A 24,176-nucleotide genomic window follows, 5' to 3' on the forward strand; every position below is an offset into this window, starting at 1 on the left:
GTACAACAGCGCAGGAGCTGAAGGTGACGGCCAGCATCTCGGCTCCGCAGGGTCTTGTCTTGAAGACTTCAGGGCCCACCCTTACGTCGAGTGTCATGGTGATGGTAAATGCTATTTTTACGGCTCAACTTACAGTTTCTGGCTCGCTACAATCGAAGATCAAAATCAATTCAGAAGACCCCAGGAAGACACAATAAAAGCAGACAATCTTAGGCGCAGAGTGAGCCGTTGTCAAGTTTGCATGAAGCAACCATCAAACGGTGGACCATAAGTGACAGCTCAGTCATGTTGCGTTATTCGGACACGACAGGTTAGGCACATCAAAAATATGGGCCTTCAAATTTAATTCGGATAATGACGGTTGTTAGCGAATTTAATGAAAATGAAAACCTATTTCTATATATTTTCTAATGTAAACCAGAACTATGACATATTTTTAAAGGTTGTTCGAGCGTATTGCTGTTCAGTAAAGTTTTGTATCAATTTCGACGTCTATTAAGATTGGACAAATTTACTTTCCTATTCTATTTCATTTATGCAAGACAACGAAAAAGCAGGTTTTTAGGAAGTGAAAGGGTATTTATTGTGTAAACATTGCTGTACTGTTGATGAAGAATTGTAACACGCTTCAAGCTTCAGCTTGCTGTCTGCTCCATCGTGATTGAGAATGTTTGTGTTAACACATGGAGATAAGAGCTCTGTATAGAAAGAGCATTCAAATACGACAACATTCCCTTTGGTCCAGATGCAACGCTTTGAAAAGACACGTTGTACCATTGACCTGTAAACAGACGGCAGTGTATTTAATGCCAGGTAGTGGCATGCAGAGATTTAATCGTGCTAGTTGCAGCTCGTTACAGCAACCTTTATCCGTCGTCCAAAAACGTCGTAGCTATGACCAGCGATCACCAAACCTCAGATTGATTTTGCTTCCCTTCTCTGGTATAATCACAATAACCTGTTTCTGGTGTCTTGAATCTGCCAGTATCAAGGTCACGAGTTCCAGTAACTATTATAAAGAAAGCCTTGTCTTGTTAACTACCATTCCCGCCCCCTCTCACCCCATTCTGATGTGCGCAAATTAGCGATTCAACAGCTCGGGTCCATTTAAATGTCCGTTGAACCGATCACGCAAGCTTGCTCCAATATCTTATCATAAGTTGATCATTTTTTGACTTCATATAAATTGTAACTAGGCCTAAGCTTTCGAGAATTTTTAATATAGATAGTGGAATGTACGGTTTTGCTGTCTATTATATAATCACGTTCGTAGACTTCAGTTCGCATTGTTGTATCTAAACTAGAAATGTTGAATTATTATGTTTTCAATTGATCTGTTTTGTATCAATGGTACCTTGTCGCTAATGTTATAACAATGGATATCTCTTTTAGTCCCTTATTTGGATTTATAGTGGGTTGTGTTTTCTTCAGGCAAAGCAGCTCGGATTTGTTGTATATCGGTATAAATAAAATGGCTTACTATTGTTTGAAAATTCTTACGAGGTTGAGTGAAATTGCTTAGAAATTTCATTTTCCTTAAGCATTAGACTTTCCTATTTGAAGGAAAAGCCACCAAAGATTCATTTATTGCCACGAAAATTGAATTTCAAACAACATGACTGAAAATGTGACTTCAAACAACAAACTGACCCTGCTTTATGACATTTTATCTTTACAAACTAATTATCGCTGGAGAAATTTTCAAGAAATTTACACCGAAAGATCTACCTTGATGCGGTTATGTTAAATATTTTCTTTATAAGGCTGGATTTTCAGTTTTCGAACCTTTAGTGTCCATTCACCTTTTTTCAGATGCTAATATTTCAACCTAGAGAACATTTAAAAATATCAAGTTTTTTAAGCTGTTTACAAGCGATGTTGATGGTCATCTATTCAAAAACTATGACAACGTTTTTGAAAAGCAAGATATTTTGTAAAAATTTTGATTGTACATTAGTAAAAACATAGCTCGTTCGAAAAAATGACGGAAAAATTGTAGTGCAAAGACAAACAGTTTCTCGGGAGTGTAAAGGACAAAAAACGTGAAATTCAAGGGAAAATAAGTTTTTGTTTCTGACTCAAAGTGAAGCAAAGGCTTTCAACGAACAAAAAAGAATGCTGTCGAGAAAAACGTTACAATTGAGAAATGAATCTTTTCCTAAGAAGAACGTAAAGTTTTGTCTATTCTATTGACACTGATAAAATTTTCATTCATTTACCAACTAATAATCCACACAATTATTTTACAAATCGTTGAACAAAAAGATAATTCATCTCTATCTAGAACTTGTTGCTTTTTGCTCCTTACTTTCTTCACTTTTCTTATTTTTTTCTTATTCACGATTTTTGCCTTGTACTTTCTACGGTTTCGTCACGTACTTACTGCGCAATCATGTTTTTATCCGATCGAGTTTAATACATATATATATACCGTAAATCCTTGCATAGCCCCCCTGGATTCTTATGAATTCGGCCGTTTTTGGATGGGAGATTTTTCGAAGGGTGTTTAAACGAGTTAGGACTTAAACAATTATCTGAAAGGCGCCAAACAAATAGTTCGTTTTCAAAGAATTTTTCATTTTTTTCAAATTCACCTTAGAAACGAAGCACACTGCAAATCGATGTTGTCAAAAAAGCTATTGAAAACATTCCGTATTTTAGTTTTTCATTTTCCCGCACACATGTCATGTATCATGGACTAAAAGCATAAATCATAAAAATTTTGGGGCTAATTGAAAATTCTTAGTTCCACTGTAGAAGCTAGCAAGAAAGGGCCTGAGAGAGATCAGAGAGAGACTAAATAGAAAAGAAAAATTAGTACTGCGAAATTCAAGGGGAACTTCATAATTACATATAAATTATTCACATACATAGAAAAACGTCAAAGAAATATACATATAATATCTTACTACAATTTTATTTTGCTGCCACTTTATTTTTCTGAAAAGAGCAGAAGGATTTTCGATTGACTTCCAATTGGTAACATCTTTTGATAACTCGTGAGTTTAGTATGGACTATACGTAATTTGGATTCGCAGAAACCTTTTAAAAACTCTCTTTTTTATAAGAACACACTTTTTAAACGAAAATTGAGGGTCGATTTGTCATAATAATAACAAACATGGCCAGCCACAGATAGAAAAGTAGCAGGGAAAATCAACATGAAAAATGTCAACAAACGGGTTCAATTTTATTAGCCCAGTAACAGTGATACTGGAAACGTCATGCAAAACAATTCATAGGTTGTAGTTTTACAAAATTAATTTTGATCTAAGAACGAAATTGAGAACATTCAAGCCGCAAATGATCCAAAAAAGAGGAACATCTAGCCTCGGAAAAATTATCTAGTTCTTATAAAAAAGAGTGTAACAGAGCCAATTTCAAATCACACAGACAAGATATTTAAGATACTACTGGTATAAGTTTGAAGGGGCGATATAGAAATATTGACGAATTTTGAGGAGAAAAAAAGTTGGTACGAGAAATCTGTTCAAGTCCTTGAAAAATCTCAGTACCAAAGGAACTTTATTTGAAAGAGTGCCTGAAAGATCCTTGCAACCAATAAAAATATGTTTATTGACAATACATGCTGAAAAATTGTTCTTTAAAGACAGTTACTAACGAACTCAGTTGACGACTTCCTGACTGTCCTGTTGTGTATCGTAAGTATTACTTGGTGTAAAAATTATGTTTGCTCTTTTGTAGACCAACTGCACGGTCACGAATGACAGGATTAGAACAAGCACTCCACACCCAAACACTGTGTACTGCAAAGATAGTTTATAGCGGTAAACAAAAAGATTTAAAAAACAACAATTTTACATATATATAAACAAAGACACTAAATGATATAAGTGAGTTTTAATCATATCAGCAAGGAAAGAGATCGCAATAAGATCGGGGGAAATATGGCAATTTGTCTTATTCTATCGCAATTCTTTTTTGTATAAACAAAATCAGAGACCTAGGCATAAATAAAAATGGATTATAATTGTCAATTTTAACATGATAGCTGACAGTTTTTGACACTGTCAAAGCAAAGACGCTACTTGCGAACGAAATAAAGGAAACATATTTCTCAACAATGTTATTATTTTCGTAACTCGCCAAGATTTAGCTTATAATAGCTAAGTATTGAAAACCCAAATTTGTATCTGAAAACCCAGCAACCCCCACCCATCTCCTAAATCAACCCGCTAAGGCCATTCACCTTGTATTTTCAATCTTGGTGAAGGTACAACTAACACAAAAAGTAGTTGGGATGCTGGGTGGTGTATAATTTCCCTTCATTTTCCTATTTCAAGTAGATCGTCTCTCTTCTCCCCTTAAGCAATGTTTGAAAGGCATATCTCGCTAATCGTCTGAATGACACACTTTATCGGTTCCCACTTTCATATTTCATCAATAACAAGACGAAATCCGACATTGTAAAGGAAGGGAGAAGAAAGAATCTGGGTAGGAAAGATGCCGAGAGGATCCAACACTTTTAGAGGATATGGTAATCATTTGTTTGTTGTCATCCACTAAATACAGTTCCATAATAAATCCAAAATGATAAATTTTAGCAAAATACCAACCAAATCTGCAAGTTTTACAAGAATAGAAGAAAAATGGAGATGAATAAACATAAATTCTTACTTCCATTGCAGGTCCAGAAACTAAGAACATCCTCACCCCGAAGTCAGCGTTCCACCTGGGTGATTACGGTAAGTTAATAAAATATTTGCATCGATAATGAAAGTTGAAAACATCAAAGTTTTTTTAAAAATCAATATACGTTTAAGGATACTACAAGATTTAACTTTCGATCAATTACATGCTTAAGTTTACTTTGGATGGGATAGATAATCAATGGAATAGATCTATAGCCAGCCTAATTTAGTGCCTATCCACAGGCGGGCAGAAATTTTCTTTCCATTGCAATCCATTGCAATGTTTCCATACGGTACAACCCTTGTCCCCACGGGCACAACCTTCAGAATAAAGTTTACTTACATGCTCTCTGCCCACGTAGAGAATTCGGTCGATTTATAGTCTTTGATTTCAAAGGCTGGTGAAACAGCTGGAGTCTTGTGCACTGCAAATTCAACGCAAATTGCCTGCGAATTCAGTGGGCCTTTCATACCGTATTTTGACACAGCAGTTGGAAGCTACAGGGGAAGCGATACAGATATCGTTGAACAATCATTATTGACAAAGTAAAAATAACATGAAAAGAAAAAAATTAAAGACATTCAGGTAGTTTTTACCTGACTACAATATTTCAATTTTTCAGGATTGGATGTTGCAGTGCGAAGCATAGGAATAGGTCAGAAGGCAGAATTAATTGTGAATGACATTCAAATCTTTAAAAAGCAAAAAGGTTTGACTATAAATTTGAGGTATGAAGTATGAATTGAGGAATAAGAGCCTAGCAAGCATTGCAGATGTTTTGAAATGCATAACTTACATTGTTCCTAGTGTCCGAGCAATTTCCGTCGTATTTTGTCCAGTTACCAGTATAATAGCCGAGCAGAAGGTAGATTATGTCCGTTATAGGGTTTGTAAATTGTGCAACACTGATGTAGCGAGAGAAGGGCTTTTTGGCTGGAAAGAAAAAGACAAGCAAGCCAGTTAATAAAGAATTTGCAAGTCAGTAGTCTTACAGTATGCCTTTTTCCATGATTTTAGCAATTTTTCCACAGTGTTCTTTACTTTAACAAAATACACCAACTGCGCATGCATTTTACCAACAACGGCCCTTTTAAAAAGGTTCAAATCATAGATTGGCAAAAGTACACGGTTTGGAAACTAAACATACCAAAATCTTTATAAGCAAGCGAGCAGCTTGTTCTGTTATGTATACTGAGATCAAAATCTTCTCAAAACAGAATAGAATCTTTAGCCATAGAATAGGATTCTCCTAGTGAACTTAAATCAAACACTCAAGGCTATTGATGAAACTTACGCAGAGTACTTTTAGAATTCACTGGAAGGATTTCTCGGAAAACGGGACAGCTAGCCGATATTAAGAAACACGATATCAGGTCTGCAATCTAGAGGCAAAAGGGAACAATTCATATAACAAGTAACGACAATGAAATCTGAAAAACCCTGCCTTTTGTTACGAGTTATTTCGCAAGTCTATAGAAAAACATTTGTTAGGGAAATATAATATAAACAGCAAGATCGCAAAAGTCTAAAGAAGAAATTTTGGAGACATGTTATCATGATCAAAATAATATTTTTTACTAACTAAAAGAAGGAGGAATTCCTGGAATATATTCATATAAAACAACAGTTTGAAGTGACATAATGAATTTCTGTGTCACATCATCGAGTTAGAAAAGTCTTCGAGTTAATCCTCACCAACCCATCTTGAATTGAACAAAAACAAACAATTAGGAAGCAAAGTCGGGTTTTCAACACGAAATGGCACAAAGGAATTTGTTTGTGTGATTTCATTTTTCCAGTATATCAATACATCATGGTACATAAATCTCACTAAACGGTGAAGGGGGTTTGTCGAAAAAACAAAGCCATTTAGTTCTAGCAGCAACCCAGTAACCTACTACAATCACTTTGACATCAACGTTGTTTCGTGTTATAAGGCCTAAATTTACCTGTTGCGCAGAAACGTTCATTGGTGCAGGAGGCTCCTTCCCATCGGTAGCAAGCTTGTACACAGCAGTGGCGACAGCTTTTGCTAAATTAGCGAGCTCCTGTCAAGGAATGTGCAAAGAATGAGAGCGAGGATCAAACTAAATTTACTGACGTACCATGGTACTGTGGAACATGACCGCGTTGCAAACAAATTTTAGTTTCTAAAATCAATTATACATGCCCATGACAAAGCACGGATAAAATGCAAGAAGTAATTCAAGACTAACAAAATATGCATTTGTAAGCAAAAATAAGTTAATGCCAGCGAAACTGTCCCAAAAAACAATGATCTCCGTTTAACAACTAAGCAAATCATGATGGACATTTAAAAAAACACCAAATTTTTGTTGGCTAATATCAAAGGAAATAAACAGTTTTTAAGTCAAAGCAATCTCGACCTTTTGAGATTCAGAGAAGAAGAAGTAAAAAGCAACAAAATTGGGGAATTCTTGCCCGTATAAATTTCAGCAAAGAAATTAAATTAGATCCTCAGACACTATCAAACTTTCTGGCCATTCATAACTGAGACAGCTATACGCATAATCTTTACCAATTTTCTTTTCTTAAAAATTATTTGACTTCCCTACCTCACTTTCATTCTTTCGAGTTGAGAGGTATGTTTTTCCATCGCGATTAATGACATCAAATTTGACTCCGATATTTTCTGCATCATCGTATCGACTATTGTAATACCTTAAACAAGCGAGAAACATCATGCGTTAAGTATGCTCTTTTCAAATGATAATATACAGAAAATACGTAACCAGCTGAATGTTGCCATAACAGCGCTAGAGAATAAAAAACCGCTTGAAAAAAAGGGGAAACAGTTGGAAGAAAAGACCTGCCTCATTTATCGAAAGCCAATATAAAGTTCTAACCAGCTTAACAGTTGAGGGGATATATCACTTCCTTCTTTTGGACATTATAAGCTGGAAATAAATCATCTGTTTTCAGGATCGGAAAACCAATGGCAACTTGCAGAAGACAACAATTTGTGAATGAAAAAAAGGGTTATACGAAAGACAGATCAACAAATTTGATCGTCAACACTCACATGTTATGGAATTCTTTTTTGTGATCTGCCAATACAATTCCAGGAATCTTCTTCTTCAGTTTCTTTGAGCGAAGAAACCTTTGAAATGATGCGGGGGGTAGGGGGTCTGATGGGTCAGCTTTGTTGATTTCAATACTTCCAGACTTGCCCGCCCCCATCAGGTAGGATTCCATTTTTTCAACCTAGAATTTCACAGTTTGAAAATTATTCATTATTTCAATAAATATTCACTCTTCAAAATTACATTTTATTTTCTAATAACATGATATTTCAAAGACGAGATTATTGGAGCCAAATAGCATACCTATCCGATGGCCATTACAGAAAACAAAAACAGCAATAGGGCAACATGAGTAATAAGACATGCAAGAGACACTTGAGCAAGATATTACTACAAGTTGAACCAGGCGTTCTGTCTTTAAATTAACTTAACAGTTTAAGTTCAATATTACTGAGTTCACCGCCAAACGAAATTTTTCATCTCGATATAAAAAAGCTTGAAAATGTTTTTGTCTTGAGGTAAAGATCATTCATAAGTTTGGAGCACATCATTAACACCAGCAAGAAAACTGTTCTCTGCAAAAATTGCAATGTAGCAAGAAGTGTTCCGTATCTTCTATGTGTCTTTGAAATTGTATTGAAATTTGTGAAAATTGAGTTTGCTCAGCACAACCCTCGAGTTTGATATGCAATCCCTTTTGAATTTTGTATACCATATACGAATTTTCCAAGGGGGAAGGGCGACTTGTAAGTGAGTGATTTTTTTAAAAAGTCCAGGTAAAAGTTTATGCCCTGACTAAAAGATCAAGTTTATTCCACTGAGATAATAAGTTAGGATTTCTCTATTTCTACTCCTATTTGTTCTACTACTACCTGGTATCTAAATATTCAACTTGTTGAAAACTATAGCAAAAAACTGATTGCGTAATCTTCAAAATCAAAAAAATAGTTGTCATGAAACATAAAAAACAATCACTGATTATACCTCCTTTTTAACATCAGGATCTCCGGAGACAGAAACGGGATCACTATGCATCCAAACTGTGTTATTTGCCATCTCTCCAACTTGACTGATTTCCAAAAAGTATCCAATATTCGACAAATTCATCTTTGAAACAGTGTTATTGCTGTCCTTCTGCGAGGAAACGATTCACGAAATGAAGAGCACATGGTGCATAAAAACTATTGGATAATATTCTATGTAGATAAAAAAATAGTAAATGACGGCAAGGAGAGTGTATCATAAGGGTCCTGAAGGCGATCGTGCGAAATATGTATTGGTCATCTTAGAAACTGTCAATATCAACACATTCCATTGCCTTTAAATCGGAGAGTCACGTGTTGAATATCGCAACAATGTTTCACTTTGCTAAATACAAGGTCGTATATTAATAAGAATTATCTGTCTTTACTTTACCTCAATATACAACACGCTGAACTACAATATTAAGCTACAAGAAGTATAGCAACGTTCTCAGCCCTCTGGTATCTAATGAACAAATAAAATGTGGTAATAAATGCGTTACAAAGCGATATTAATTCACTTGCATCAAAAGAATCTTACCGGCTTTTCATTTGAGTAAGGAAAATCGCCATTTTCCATATCCCATACCATCCGAGAGGAGCCAATATAATCCCAAATTTCCTACGATGAAAAGAAGACATTAGGCGAGCCACAACTTAAAACGGCAACTTGCTCCTTCCGGGTTGTTTCTCATAGCTTTGGTGCTTACTCAAACTGACAGATAAGTGTATGCATATACGATTACAAAAATACATTGAGTAAATGACTCTTTCAACAAAACTCTTCAAAGTCTTAAGCTTTGCTAGAATAGATCAATCGTCATGAAAACCCTAATATTTGTTTTCCACTTTTTGTGCTTTCCCATCAAACCAATTCAATGTTGACACATAAAAGAGTAGCGTTAACAACACCTCTTTACCTCATAAGTCAGTATATGGTGCAAAATGTAATTAAAGTAAAAGCTCTGACTTGCATAGGCAAAACGAGCTTAGAAAAAAAGAATGCTAAAGAAGTTGCATAACGTTGCGAAATGAAAATGAAAATCAAGAACGACAAAGGAGCCCTGAAAACAAGACAAACATTATGCTTTACCTACCCCGTTGAACAAAATAAACATGACTGGTTTCATTTTGTGGCCTGTCAATGTTCCAGCTTTCTGTAAAAAAAGTTACTTTTCAGTTGAAATTTGCTTCAAGTTGACTTCTTGATAATATCACGTGTGATTTACAGCGTGGTGTGCCCGATATCCATAGTGGAGTTGGGAGATATGGTCTGGCAATATTACAGTCACAAGTATTGCAATGTTATTGCTTAGAAAGGTAATTAATGTTAAAATTCCAGAGCATTTCGTCAAGCTACCATTATTGAAAATGTGAATCTGATGTTTTTATCCTTCAGGCAAGGTCTTTCGAATGTTTTCAAAGTCATGAAGATTTATATCAATTTTTTCCCTGGCAATTTTTACCAAAAAAGTACGATTGAAAAATTATACATAGACCTCTTACAGATATCTTGATGCGATAAAGATTCATAGTGCGCAAAGGTAGGTGTAGACAGGGATCTGCGGCATTTCAAATTCTACTGCTAGGCATTGTACGAAAATTTGATAGAAACTGGCTCCTTCAGGTCGAATGCATAATGGAGAATATTTGATCTTCTTCTGATCAATTAATACATTGGTTAGCTTGGTAAAAAATATCTGAAGTGCAATGATCCTTTTTGAAGCTGCACAATAACTAGCCTGCGCGCAGACTGCACAGGCTACACCAATTACAGCTGTGGGCATTCAAAACTATGAATAGGCCAATAGAGTTATGATAGGCAGTATATAGATTGGTACAAAGGTACTTTTATAACCTTATCAATTAAACTGATAAAGCATTATGTAAATGCGTAAGAACAAAAGTGAAAGAATAGATAGGTTGCTTAAAGATTTTTGAGCTTATCCTTGAGTAGAACTTGGCTCTTCCAACAAGACCTGTTTATTTCAACTGAAAGCTGCTTACGATTTTTCTTTTGAGTTCTCCAAGAGCATATGCCGCTCCAAGGAGGGTCACAATACCAGATACGTCATTGTTTGCACCAGGTGCCAGATCGTGGAAGAACCCAGAGCTGTCCATCTTTAAAAAGTTAGTTCAAAATGCAAAATTTAAAATGAGAATTACAAAACTAGACAGACATTGATTACATTGATGTGTGTCAATCAATACCAGATCCGTAACTACACAAGATAAAAACTGAGGGCTTCATGCAATTTAGGGCACCTGAGCGCGAAAAATAAGGGTCCCTGGTCAAAAAAGGGCCCCTAACATAACTTAATGTCTATGTTTTAAGACTTCGCTCAAGTCCACCTTGCTCTCAACAACTTTTAAAGTTCTTTAACTGAAGCAAATGACTTGGCTCCCCCAATTTACAGGGAAAGGTATCATTTTTACTCATTGCTATTATGTTTAACATGCTAAACAGCTTTTGATGATACCTTCTAGCTGTTTCAGCTTTATTCCAAGAGCCTCAGCTGCCTCTGTTACACAACTAGAAGAATGGTTCTTAATAATGGATGGTTTATGATTAACGAAGCACCAATCAAATCGAACCTTCCATGCAAGTGATACACATTCTAACGATACCAACTTTTTTCTATGAATGAAATATCTGCTCACGTGTCATGATAATTTATAATAATTGACCACACCTCTTCTATGTAATGCCACTCACCCTTGATGAGACGATGATAACTTCTTTTTCCGCCAGAGGTTTGGTGAGGGGGTACAGAGTGCCCCAAACATTCCAGTCTCCAAGAGGATCACAAAATGAATCTAAAATTAAAGTTGTTGTTCAAATTGATAAGCAAATCAAATAGCCAAGTGGGTAGCCGCAAAATATCAGTAGAGGTATTTCTTGAAATATTGTCATATGGGGATTTTTCCATGCGCATCTACTTTGACGGGAACCTAAAGATTATGAATTATCAATGAACATTTGAAGTTGCTCGTACTGCGTTCAATATTGCAGCAAAACAACAATATGGCAGCATATCCTTGTTTCAGTCAACAGGTAACAAAGATGTCAGGAAATCAAAATGTTTCTACATCAATCGCGATTACGGATTTTGTAGAGGCATCTGACTTTTCCATTACGCTCAAATTTTGTTGATTCGCACATACATCCAAACCTCCATATTAAAGACCTGTGAGTCTAGAGTTACTGTCAATTGTAGGAGGATGTCACAATTGTTTTAGGGGCTACATTTTCCGAGGCCTTCATTCGTTAACTCATTCATTCATTCATTCATTCATTCATTCATTCATTCATTCATTCATTCATTCATTCATTCATTCATTCATTCATTCATTCATTCATTTATTCATTCATTCATTCATTCATTCATTCATTCATTATTTAAGCATGTAAGACCACTCAGCAATGCTGGTTTACAAGGGGCCATGCATTTTCTTGCTTTTATCTGTCCGTTGTTTGGGATGTCCGGAATCGAGAGTTGTTGCTTGATAGATGTATACTTTGCCACTATCTCAACCATATGAAAACTGGAGCCGAATAAATCTCATCAAATGATAGAATCTGCTTATAATTTTCTTTGAGGGGAATGAAATCTATTTTAAGCAAAATATTAGAACGACCCTGGCGAATCGCAGGCCTAACAGTACAACAAACCAACAGAGTTTTCCGCACCATTCTAAACAGCTTTTCAGCTTGAAACAAATACATATATAAAAACAAATCTTATTTCACTTTAATCATGTGGAATGGAAGCTTGTTAGAAAAAATGAGATTTTTCTTTTTCATGTTTTTAAGAGCATTAGACTGATAGGTTTCTAAAAAGATTACGGTATGGGTAATACTTTTTTTACATTAACCCTAATTCTATGAGTTCAAAACGGATGCAAGGATGACATTTGCGGTACCTTTGTGTGTATTCTGACGGCAATCCTATTTGAATATATGAAAAATACCATTGGAAACATTGTCTATCGGAGTTGAAAAGAGTCCTTAAGAAAATTAAAAATCAAAAAACACTGGCTCTTCTCTGAATCTGTGCCAAACTCTTTTTACCAAACTCTTTAACGCTGATGTTTTCGCTGTAGGTCGCTTCATACTTTAAGAAAGGACGCATGTTCTGTTAGCGGAGGTCGGAAAGGTAAAAACACGCTTCGTGGTGAAGAGATATTTCGCATCTTAAACTCATAAAACGAACACAGTCCTTTAATCCATAGTGAGACAAACAATTCCAGGGCCTCAATTAACAAACTTACTGGATGGAACATGTCTTTTAGTCCCTAAGCTGCCCCCATGTTTTCTGTTTGGAATGGCATGCTTTTTTAATCATTTATCACAATAAAGAATCATTTTCGCAAAGATTTTAGAAACGTGCCCCTTCCCATTGAGGTCTTTGAAATAGCACACAGATGCCTTTTTATTATTTCAAAATGCAAAGACCCCTAAGCTCCCCACCCCACAGACCGTAAGACGTTTTCATATCGACTGACTGAAATCCGTAATTACTATAAGTATCTGTAAAAAGGGGCCCTTTAGCGTATAAAACAGGTCTCACTTTTTCTATGCAAGAAAGAAACAAACTTTCTTTGCAGCAAGGTGACGTTCTTATATCAGTGAACCGCAAAGACACTACAACCCCCCAGATATACAATTCGTTCCCCGGAATCCTCTCCTAAGCGAACAAGTAAGAACTGCTATCAATTTCATACTTATCGTGCTTTGCAGGAATACGGGGGCATCTGACTTTCTTTTACAAGTAGGAGTGTCTTTTGCAGCAAACATGAAATCTTTTAGTTCAACTGCACACAATGGATATTCAGAATTTGAGTTGTGCTTCTCTATACACTGGGGAGAACAAAATCCGTGAATAGCGATGAAAAAGTATCGAACATTCTCAATGAAACAGATAATTTTTATTTAATAAATGGGAATTCTAAAAAGTGAGTGCATAGGAAGAAAAATTACCCTATAGATGTCTATGTTTGCAGGTTGACAACGAAGAATTCAAGTATAATGTTAGAAAGCCATTCAAGTATAATGTTATATTTGGAAATGATTTGAAAAGAGAGGGCAATGTAACTAAATAGCGAGAAACTCTTAAAAAAAAATTTAACTGATCCGAAAATTGTTGACATTCACTTGCCTGATATCAAGATAAAATAAGAGAACTAAGATGGTCTAACTAAAACCCCCCGATTTACTTCCCTTTTCGCATCCTAATTCTAGGTGGAACAGGTTCTGTCGTCTACACGACAACCACCACCTTTGGTTGTAAAACACGACCACCTTTGACAAGAGCAAGCCTTGAAGAGGCGAATGAGCCGTTAAACCCCTTCCACCGAGAATCGGGATGCGAAAAGGGAAGTAAATCGAGGGGTTTTAATTAGACTATCTCAGTTCTCTTATTTTATCTTGCTGATATAAATATATAAAGCAAACAGGTAAGAAATACTGCATGCATGGAGAAACAAATAGATAACTACCCGCATTGTTTCATTGATTTCTTCTTCAGAACCCAAGGCAAATATTGGAAGATCATAATAAACCATTGACATTGAATTTCCCTGGAAAGCAAGCATTAGAGAAATAATAATTAGTTTCAAATTTTGGAATAATTTTGCTCTTGAGAGACTAAACTGACTTCAAAATGGTTTAAATTGATTACTGTCAACAAATTTTTTTGTCACTTTTGGCAAACAAACACAAAAGGAGGTAGAAGTTTTTCATTTCCTATGGTTTTCAACCCAATGGCGTAGCAATGGTGGTAAGATTTTGGAGTAGCAAAAGCTAATAAATTGTGGGAAGAATTGGTTCCCCACCCTTTGGAAGGCTGGGAAACGCCCTTTCTCAAAAATATTTATGGCCATTATGAGTGCAGCCACCCCTTGCCCCCATACTAGGCTACTGTTCAGCATTGTAACAGGGTAAAATTCACATCACTTAGATAATATATACATCAATTATAAGTTAAACCAGTGACAGGGAGTTCTCCAAAATTGCTTCGGATTTCGGAAATATATACCTGTCAATGTCTATGCAGCAAAAGTAAACAAACCTTTTTATTCCATTGAACTTTTTTGCAGCTTGAATATTCCTTGTTATCTGAATACATGCCTAAAATGATAAAATGCCTAATAATAACAGGAATTATGGTTTAAAATCATACCAGGTACCAGATAAGTCATTAACAACAAAAAGACTTGCCAACTCTGCATGGAATCAGTACTTAAATATCAAAACAGTATCAAATAGTTGTACAACCCTTCTCAATGTGCTAATGAAATGCACAAGAGCAAATACCAGAATGGCAAAAGACCTTGGAGATAAATTTATTGGTACAAGAATGCCAGGCTTCAAAATTGATAGATCCAACAAATGAGTTGGATGTAATGAATAATTTTATGCTTTTTTCTTGTAATCTTAAATTTGTGTTTGCGTAGATTTTGTAACAACATCAAAGTCAAAATGCAGAATAATTTGATAACATTTTTGAAATGACATACCGTATTTATCAAGAGGACAAGCAGGATCAGGTGAAAATCCTTAAAGAAAAAGTTCTTAATTCTAAATGCATGTTAATTTATAATTATTTGTTGATACAAAAAAACTTTTATTCAACCTGTGTCAAAGATTTTACAACTAGAAACGGTACAACAATAAATAATTTGGCAGCAACACGATGGAGCATAAAGAAAAAAGAATTTTATGAATCAATGAACAGTTATTTTAAGGATCTGAGTATCACCTAAATGATATTTCAGTTCAACTATTAAAGGCAGTCTGTCCTCTCATTAATTGGCTAATATGAACAATAGGTTCTCATGCCTTAACAGATTTGGCTGGCCTAGCTACGGTAGTAGAGGGCATTTTAAACTGTGAGCAAAAAGCTATTGGGAATGGCAATATGATAATGGAAGCATTTCCTTTCGCTGTTGACATATCTGTTGCAAAAACCAAACAGGGAACAAATTTTTCTAGCCACTGCTTCACTTCAACAAGAACACAGCCATTTGATTCAAAAGCTCTGGAATCCATGTTGTCTCTGATTGGTTTAAATCATTTAATTATTGATCAAGTTCAACAGTGCGTGAATTTCACTCCTGTGAAAATAAAGTTAAGCACAATAGGGGACAGACTGCCATTAAAGCTTCTTATTAGCAGTTTACTCTTCCCTGTCATTAGGAAATTCCTTGCCAGCCATACTTTTTCTTGGAAGGGCACAACATTTAAAACTGACATGTAATATATCGCAATCATTCATCCTTCCAACTAAAAGCTGGTTTTTAATAAATCGACAAACAATGGATCATCAGATTAAAATGAGGGACATATTTGCAAGAGTTATAAGAATGTAAATATCTGAAACACGAACAGGATAACACATTCTTGGTAATACTTTTTATATAATTTCAACTTCAAAGCAAATCTTTAAATATAAAGTTGAAAAATTTTTAAGCTTTAAAATGAAACTGAACAAAGTAAAGTTCTGCAAACAATCTTTTGGTGGTACAAAACTTGAAAATGGCTGTGAAAAAAGCAAACATTCGAGTACATTAAAGCTTTTTGGCTGGCACTCTTCAGAGTTTAAAATGTCAGAACATAGATCAAAAACTCTGCGCTAGGAAATTTATATACCCAGTTGTGGATCAAAATAGGCCAATCAGAACAAGAGCACACGACTGTTGAGGTTGACCAATCAGTGCTGCTTGCCTATTGAGAATATTACCAATGGAGTCCTAAGATGAAAACAAACTCCCTTTTGCCCACACAATAGCGCTTTTTTGTGCTTATGTAGATTGATTCCAAAACTGCTAGATGGAAGGACAATCGGGCTTTACCATCAAAGTAAAGTTCTCAAATACCGGCAAGTGGTGTTTTTCCAAGGTGTCCAGTGCTTATAACTAATGCTCCATTGATTTTCTTTGATGCTACAAGGCGATCCATCGTATCTCTAAAAAAACATAAACCAGACTATTAAGATCTCTCTTTTTATAAAAGTTGCCTGATGAAGGTATTAAGGGTGAAACTTGGAGTAGCAACTTAGAACTGTCCAGTTCTGTACACTAAAAGCATGTACAGCATCAGGAACTTTTTGACAGCCTGGTAAACAGAAATTAATATTATGTCTTTTGATGAAAAAAATAAATAAATTGATTGATAAATTGAATGATAAATGATAATGAGGAATAATAAATTAAGGAAATAGGGATAGGATGAGAATACCAACAAAATTATTCTCAACAAAATTAAATAAAAATAAAAATATAGAATAAAATAGTACAGAACGCAAACCTATATACAGGTTCACAACCATAACAAATAGACTCGTATCTTTACATATAACTCATCTGATTTCCTAAAATTTGTCACACAAAAAATATCAAGGTGAAGCACTCTATACATACAAAGGTTTATTTCCTTATTAAGCAGAATAATATTAAAAATTAAACAAAACATAAAATACTTTATAATACATATTTTTGTTTCAGTACTTAAAACAGGTTTCCTTAGATATCACTTTATTCAAAAACCTTTAAATAGACAAAAACATCATATTTGACTGCAAAAACTTTTACTTAGGAATTCAAAACATGAGAAAACAGAATATCAATAGAACATTTTGGCAAAAGATCATACAATGCTGAAACCAATGCTGAAATAATTTTAGTTTGGGTTAAGATGTTACTCAAAATGCTTCATTTATGTACTCTCAATGTCCCAAAAGCCTCATGGGTTGGCCAACTCCTTTGGTGGTGCATCATAAATGCATTGATACCAGTCTTAATAAGGATTTATATAGGACTAAAATCATAGAAAAAATATTTGACTTACTTTGTAAACATACTGGATGATATGAGTGGTATGTATGGCTTATGAGAACCAACATTTAGAAGCCATTCTAGATGTTCTGATTTTGCTATCAGGTGTAGCACACCAACATTTCCATTCATAGAAGCTAAAATGGATGCAAAAACATAACCAATTCAAAATCAAGGCTATCACTTGCTGAAAATATGTCAACAAGATAATAAGGAATTCTTTGCTAAAATAGTTTAAAATGCTATTAGTATTTAAATCAATAATTTAATTGAAATTTGAAATGTTTCAAAAAATTTTCATCAGAAATATATTTCTTCCTTTATTTTGACAAAAAAGTTTCACAATTATTTTTTCTTCCATTGAGAACTGTCCAAATTGGATTTTTTATGTGCAGATAGGCAGCTTCTATTTTTAATATTGATGCAATGCATCAGCAATTAATAAAGAGCCTTAGACATGATAAGAAGCTAATTTGTATTATAAAAATATATCAAATCAACATGTTATAATTTTTTCAGAACTGACTACAAGTATTTTATGCTTTACGAGAACATTTCTTGTGCAAAGAAGTTTTTGTCATATCTTTTGGCATATTGTGGTTCAAAATAAGAAATTTTTTTCCAAAAAATAATTGTGCTACAGATCATAAATTCTATTTGGCAACCTTAGCAATGTTTGGTACATCAACAATGTACATAAATAATTATGAGATGGGCATAACTTTGCCAGAGTAAAAGGACTGCTGTTTATTCTTTGTCAAAACAGGCAATATAAGCCAACATAAAAAGTTAAAACCAAATTGAATATTTGTCTACAAAAAAAGTTTTACTTACATGTACATCCTATTGAATGTGTTGCATTTGTTAGTAACACACAAGGGAAAAAGCTCTTGAAAGTTTTATATATTTTTGATTGTAATTTGTCCCCTGCAAAAACGAAGGCAAGTTTCATTGCAACACACTACATTCAAAGAACTTAGTATGCCTTTGGAATGTGGATCAAGACTTTAAGTAGCTACTAAAGTAATATAACAGGAATAACATGTTTCTAGCAGACTTGCCAACAGGATAGGTGTCACCCACCTCTTGACAATATAAATGATTATACAAGGGGCAAAATTTATGCCAAAATGTACAAAGGTACATGTAACTCTGAGAAGCCTCTACCTCTGACCTAGAGATGCATCCCTCTCGCATTTCTCCCACAACTGAGGTGGAGTTTTTGGGTAGAGAGTTTTTCAACAGCTGAATAACGTAATGTCACGTGTGGATTTGATTTTCAGAAGGCTGTTTAATTACAGAGATTGATTTGTAACCTTGAATTCATAGAGAAATCTTTCTTCTAACTTTCTTGTTCATAAAATTCCCCAGTAAATTCTCATCATAAACAAGGCAACATTTTAGTTTACAAATGTTTGGATGGGAATGTCCTTCGTGTACGGGTTCTAGAACATGGTCCTTACTGAAAATGTATCTCTATTGGCAAAGAAGCAGCCATGTATTGAAATAACTTCTATCTATCATTGCAATAAGAAATTGAAACAGCTTTGGTGGTACTTTAGAACTTAATTTTGATTGACAATTCCTATTCCGGGGCTTGACCGTATACTAGGGTCCCCTATACTGGGGGAAATGTTACCAATATGGTGGTGCAAGATTGGCATTGAAAAGTGATGTTATCTTTTAACATTTTCTTTAATCAGATAATTCTTGACAGAATTAGGGTCAAGGAAAACATATAATTTAATATATTTGTTATTTTTATGCCTGAAAACATCTTTTGAAATTGTCAAAAATGCTTAGAGAGAGGCTAGCATAAAAACAAAACACTGGTCGTTGATTTAACCTTCAATAAATATTATATAGGTAGCTTAGATGATAAGGCCACAGCAAAATTCTGATAATACCTTTTATCAAACAAGCTATTCCTGAATTTGACACGACAAAAAAACAGTTATTAAATCTTGATGATTATATAGTGCTAATATTAAAATACGATACATCAAGCTTCATTCAGTTCATTCATTCATTTATCAATTAATCCTAAATCCAATCTACAAGTGATTACATAAGAAACATCATTTAATACAAACTACATGCAATTTTACATTGATTATAAGATACACAAAAAAGGCAAGAACATATTACAAGATTGTATTTAGGATTAACTGACTAAGAGGAACTCTCTAAATAGATATACTAATCGAGAGATATACTAATCAAAATAGATATACAAGCATGTTGTTGGCTTAGACATTCATATGAAACCATGCACAAACAATGGTCAGTGTCTGTCTGAAAGGTACAGCATTTTATTAGAAACCAATTAATCTTTACTTCCCTCGAAAAACAGTCGGCCTTTCGAAAAAGGCCGCATCCATCTTCCGCCGATCAGATCAAGTTCAGGTTGCCAATCAAAACTTTCCCTTTTGTTTTTTATTGGCAGAAAAATATAGACGTAAAAAGCTACATCATCATCTCAAAGCAAATAAATAAAATCTCGAATTTAAGCTTTTCATACAAACCTTTTACTGAAGAATACAGAATCGATACCAGTAAAATTTGGAATATAAACTTCCTGCCCGCCATATTGATGTTTCGTCTGAAAAATATTTAGCCTCTTTTTCGCTCTGTAGCCTCACAAAATGTGAGCGGGAAAATGGCGGAAAATACAGAAACAGCTCTACAGGTATCTTACTTGAGTTAAATCAACAAAATCGTCAGAATATCGGTTCTAGAAAATTAGTTTAGGAAAAAAACTAAAATCTAAATCATCTTTCTTTGTTGAAAAGAGCTGAGAATTCTTTTTCAAAAAAGCATTTGTACACGAACTATGTCAATTTTCCTGGCCACTCTTGGAAAATGCACACCCTGTTATATGAATTCTACGCGACATATTGAAATCACATTTCCCTATTAGAGAGAAAATTTTGTTTTCATGCTATATATTTGGTGAAAGGAGTTTTTACTACTAAAAATATGGATGAAATATGAGCAACCCAGAGTGGAATCTGTGTTTCTTGCCAGCAGACAAAATGCATAGCACAAAGACTTTGCAATTTTTGATAGAAACGAATTTTGCCATATGCAACACTTGTTATCTGAGTTAGCTGAGATGAAAGTAGGGGAAACCATAGGTCATGCAAAAACATCAAACTTTTAATCTTGCCCCAGTTTGCCAACACAGAGGATTTCAAGCCCATTCCTAAGGAATTCCTTAGACTGTTTATCTTTCTATCTTTAAAAATTGGCTATCCAAAGTAAAAAAATGTTGAACAGCTTCATTGATCCTGGCTTGATCCAAAGTCCATCCAATGTTTTCTCTAATGTAGACAAAAAATGTCATGTTATCAATATTTAAACAATGTAAACTATCAGATTAAATCCTTCCTAATACTATCCTACCTACCTACCTAATCAACACATACCATCTAAAAGTGTTTCAGAATGAACATAGAGTTGTGTGAATCTGCATAAAACACACATTTTCTTCTCTGCTGTATATTTTACCAATTTTCCCCATTTTTTAAATTTCATGGCTTAAGCCAATGCAAAACATTTTCATTTCAGTTATTTTCAAGATTGGATGCAAAACAATCTTTGGATGGACTTGATAAAAATTTTTTCAAAGGTTTAAAAAAGGAGCTTCAACCAGGAGACTCAGTTGAATTCTATGGTGAAGAAGGTTGTGGAAAAACGGAAGTACTCATTCACTTTTGTATCAACTGCATCTTGCCAAAAAAATGGAATTCTCTAGATTTATTTGGCAAAGAAGCAAAGGTTGTGTTTATTGATACTGCCTACAAATTTCCATTGTGGCGGCTCATCGGTGTGCTGGAAAAACGGGTTAGATATGAAGCTTTCAATAAATCTATATTTATCAGCACAGCAGATATGAATGAAATAATGAGAACTTGTCTGCAAAGACTGTTTTTAGTCCGCTGCTCCTCAAGTTTGAACCTCATCAAAACTTTATCACACCTTGAAAAATTATTTCATGAAAATGCAGACATATGTTTATTGGTGGTGGATACAATTTCAGAGTTTTATTGGATGGACAGGACAATCAATGGTACTACCAGGTACCAACAAGAAGGACTTCAGCGAAGTATAATAAACAAAATTAAGAAGCTTCAAGAAGAATTTCACTTGCTTGTTTTTGTAGCCAAATCTGCTATAATGAGCCAAACAGTGTCCAGCAATAAAACACATAAAGATTCTTGGGACCCTTCTGACTACCTCAGTCCTGAATGGAACAAATTTCTCACTTATAAATTCGTTTTAGAGAAAGGACTCACAGATTTGTGTGATAAAAACTCAAGCTTTTTTATTGCATCTTTAACTAATAAACCCAATCCATACAGTTGCAAGTTTATTGTTACAGATTCTGGTATTCAATTTGTTTAAGAGCAATCTTGTGATTTTTTTTGGAACTATCTTTTTCCATGGAATGAAAAAACATTTGTTTGATTTTAAACTCTGTCCTCAAACTCTTTTCCCATGATTTCAGAATTTTTGGAATGAGTTTTTTCTGTATTTGATGCAAATATAAGTTATTTACAAATAATAATCAAAAACAAAGCAACAAAACAGCATTAAGCTGAGTGACTCTAATGAAGCCCCATATGCCAGGACAAAATTAGTATTTATTAAATTCATTTTGTTTTAAAATTCTATTTCACTACATTAGATTCTCATCATTTTGTTACTTTGTTCCTGGCTATTATCTGTATTTTTACTAATCGCAAGATTTACAGAATCTGGTGGACAGCATATCCTGCGTTTCTTTCTTATTACACACAAGTTTTTTTGCTTTTATAGATCCATCCATAATATTCTCAACACACTCCCAGTTTTTGAAACTTCTTTTATTTTGAAACAAACTGCTGTGAATCAACTTTTGCAGTTAGCTAACCAATCAAAAAGTGATATATAGTTGAAACCAAAAGCAACCAGCTCCCCTTATTTCTCTGAAGAAAATTATAAGAAAAATGTATTATATAGGAGAGGTGTAAAAAGAGACTTTCTGTGAACAATTTTTTTCAATCAAAATTGATCTTCTAAAGAATTCCAACAAGATACTGATATTAATTGTTCAATCAAATATAATTATATCTACTGTCTTTGTAATATATAGTCCAATGTTTGATCATTTTATCAAATAATTTATCAATTTCCTGTTACTAGTTTATCATATATGTATAAACAAAGCAATTTACAACTTTTAAAATGGGTATAAGGAATTGGTAAGACCACAGTACAGCAAGTGTCGAAGTGTGTATAAAGTGAAGATATTGTCTTTAGTAAGAAGTTATTTTCAGAAAGCTTTGGGATTGTAAAACATATGGTAACTGGGCCAGGGGTACTACCAGCAGGTTAGCTTAAAATTTTAAGCATGCATTAGCTTGATAAATCCAGTTCTTGTCCTTAGATATGTTTAAATTAGAAAACTGTGGTGTTCCATTTTTTCCTGAATGCTGCTATCTCAGAGAAATTTTAACAGGCAATAGTTGATGGTGGATTATTAGAATTCGTCAATAATTAGAGTAATTTCTTCTTTTGTTTAAAGGTAATATATTATATTCTATGTTTGCCCCATTATTAATAAGCATGACATACTTTATTAGCGTCCTTTTTAGTTATAAATAGGAATAAACAGCTTAAAATGTTACATTGCAAAATCACAGCACACTGCCTGTAATCACAAGTTAAGGTGAAGTCTCTTCATTAGGTGGACTAAAAGCAGGTTATTTGACAACTGTACTTATCTTTTAGCCAGCAACTTGCAAAATCAGTTTTAAAAATAAAAAGACTTCCCGAAGGGTTAATTTGAGTGTAAAGATGTTAGTGCTATTTTACGAGGGTCTTATAGTTTACTGCCTCCAAGATTTTGGCAGAAATTAGTTGTCATAGATTATTAGAATTTTTGATTTGTAGTATAAGATAGAAAAGGAAAGTTTGATTAGTTGTTAAGATGGCAAAAATTAATTTAGTAATAAAGCAAACGATTTTGATGAAAAGTAATCAGTTAGTTATCTCACGAAGCTATTAATTTGAAATGTTACGGATAATCAAACTTTAGTTATAAGACATGCATAATTACAAAATTTTGACACAAACAGTTAATGGTTCAACAAGAGTCACTGGTTGCTGGTTTCTTACTGATCTGGCTAACTATTCTCACTATTCTGTTTGGGAGTAGGTTGAACAGAGAAAACATACTCCTGAATATGCGTCTTAAATCTGAATGCAAGTATGTGCCAAGATCAATCAAACGAAGAATAATTTTTGATCAGGTGCCAAAAAAATCAACATAAAAGTTAGCAGAAAATCGTTACGACTCATTTTGTTAGTATAGATTGTTCGATATCTCTTTGAAGATATTTTAGAAAGAAACAAAACTTTTGTTAGTTTTGCAGAGGTCGTTTTAAATTCAGATTTCAATGAAATAATTCTTAAAAGTATATATTTTTTTACATTTTTAGACTTGATTAGTCATGGGACATCTGTCTCAGAATTAGGTGTTACCAGTGTGAATGGAGTCACCTAGCATAGGCAGTATCATCATCAATAGAAAAGGACGTTTTCTTGATATGTAACCATACTCTCTGCATATACTGAG

General features: G+C 34.2%; 3 protein-coding genes across 3 annotated transcripts in view; 2 read left to right on the forward strand and 1 right to left on the reverse strand.

Moving 5' to 3' along the window:
• Window positions 1-1,333, forward strand: part of LOC135684638 (uncharacterized) — a 36,369-nt gene extending 35,036 nt beyond the window's left edge. The window contains exon 42 of the mRNA XM_089115071.1: window positions 2-1,333. Within this exon, the coding sequence (XP_088971197.1) occupies window positions 2-271 (270 nt within the window). The 3' untranslated portion in view covers window positions 272-1,333. The remainder of the gene's footprint in view (window position 1) is intronic.
• Window positions 1-20,200, reverse strand: LOC135684594 (nicastrin). The gene is made up of 21 exons (XM_065200227.2): window positions 20,080-20,200; window positions 18,389-18,481; window positions 17,568-17,691; window positions 16,598-16,686; window positions 15,239-15,277; window positions 14,791-14,849; window positions 14,219-14,299; window positions 13,445-13,580; window positions 11,436-11,536; window positions 10,727-10,840; window positions 9,817-9,876; window positions 9,261-9,341; window positions 8,682-8,831; window positions 7,697-7,878; window positions 7,230-7,335; window positions 6,603-6,701; window positions 5,948-6,035; window positions 5,450-5,586; window positions 4,996-5,150; window positions 4,639-4,693; window positions 1-3,767 (listed from the first exon to the last, which is right to left on the reverse strand). The coding sequence occupies exons 1-21, from the start codon at window positions 20,141-20,143 to the stop codon at window positions 3,627-3,629; spliced, it is 2,154 nt and encodes a 717-aa protein (XP_065056299.2). The 5' UTR covers window positions 20,144-20,200; the 3' UTR covers window positions 1-3,626.
• Window positions 20,171-22,943, forward strand: LOC135684603 (DNA repair protein XRCC2). The gene is made up of 2 exons (XM_065200237.2): window positions 20,171-20,243; window positions 21,125-22,943. The coding sequence occupies exons 1-2, from the start codon at window positions 20,214-20,216 to the stop codon at window positions 21,959-21,961; spliced, it is 867 nt and encodes a 288-aa protein (XP_065056309.2). The 5' UTR covers window positions 20,171-20,213; the 3' UTR covers window positions 21,962-22,943.
• The last annotated feature ends 1,233 nt before the right edge of the window (window positions 22,944-24,176 follow it).

Source organism: Rhopilema esculentum, chromosome 21 (genome assembly GCF_057945365.1).
Source record: "Rhopilema esculentum isolate cy_ngs chromosome 21, ASM5794536v1, whole genome shotgun sequence".
Classification (NCBI taxonomy): Eukaryota; Metazoa; Cnidaria; class Scyphozoa; order Rhizostomeae; family Rhizostomatidae; genus Rhopilema; species Rhopilema esculentum.

Bases quoted from the DNA above. Each gene is read 5' to 3' on its own strand.
- LOC135684594 (XM_065200227.2), bottom strand. From the start codon at position 20,143: ATGGCGGGCAGGAAGTTTATATTCCAAATTTTACTGGTATCGATTCTG. The intron at 15,278-16,597 runs GTATTTGAGAAC...TTTTTCTTTAAG, and splicing joins TGGAAAAACACCACTTGCCG to GATTTTCACCTGATCCTGCT. The intron at 5,151-5,449 runs GTAAGTTATGCA...CTTCCCCTGTAG, and splicing joins GCTCGGACACTAGGAACAAT to CTTCCAACTGCTGTGTCAAA.
- LOC135684603 (XM_065200237.2), top strand. From the start codon at position 20,214: ATGGCGGAAAATACAGAAACAGCTCTACAG. The intron at 20,244-21,124 runs GTATCTTACTTG...TTTTCATTTCAG, and splicing joins ATACAGAAACAGCTCTACAG to TTATTTTCAAGATTGGATGC.